This window comes from Penaeus monodon, chromosome 24 (assembly GCF_015228065.2).
Source record: "Penaeus monodon isolate SGIC_2016 chromosome 24, NSTDA_Pmon_1, whole genome shotgun sequence".
NCBI lineage: Eukaryota > Metazoa > Arthropoda > Malacostraca > Decapoda > Penaeidae > Penaeus > Penaeus monodon.
Window position 1 is genome coordinate 44054780 of NC_051409.1, and position 583 is coordinate 44055362.

Sequence of the window (583 nt, forward strand, 5' to 3'; positions counted from 1 at the left end):
ACGTAGACTATTGGCACACATGAGGGTTCATACAAAGGAGAAGCCTTTTAAGTGTGAGGTGTGTGCTACACCATTTGCTAGGAAATCTGATATAAGTAACCATATGAAGACACATACAAAGGAAAGACCTTATAGATGTGATACATGCAGTAAAGGATTCTCCAGGAAATCTCATCTTGAGACTCACATTAAAAGAGTACATGTAAAGGAGAGGCCTTTTAAGTGTGATATATGTAATAAAAGCTTCTTTGAAAATTTCCGTCTTAGGGATCACATGTTAATGCATACAGAAGAGGATCCCTTTAAGTGTGAGATTTGCCATAAAAGTTTCTCTCACAAATCAGGCCTTAATTTACATATGAAAAGACATGCAGGAGTTAAGCCATTTATCTGTGAGGTATGCAGCATGGCCTTCTTTTGCAAACAGTCACTAGGTGTACATATGAGAGTACATACAGGGGAGAAGCCCTATACCTGTAAAGTATGCAATAAGTCATTTAGAGCTCTTTATACTCTAAAAAACACAGTAGCTGCATACTAGAGAGAAACAGAGTATGTGAAAATCGTTAAGGTTAGAAGATAT

At 37.0% G+C, this 583-nt stretch overlaps 1 protein-coding gene across 1 annotated transcript in view; it reads left to right on the plus strand.

The window, feature by feature from the left end:
* Positions 1-541, plus strand: part of LOC119588977 (zinc finger protein-like) — a 1110-nt gene extending 569 nt beyond the window's left edge. Inside the window, exon 2 of the mRNA XM_037937580.1 lies at positions 38-541. Within this exon, the coding sequence (XP_037793508.1) occupies positions 38-541 (504 nt within the window). The remainder of the gene's footprint in view (positions 1-37) is intronic.
* The last annotated feature ends 42 nt before the right edge of the window (positions 542-583 follow it).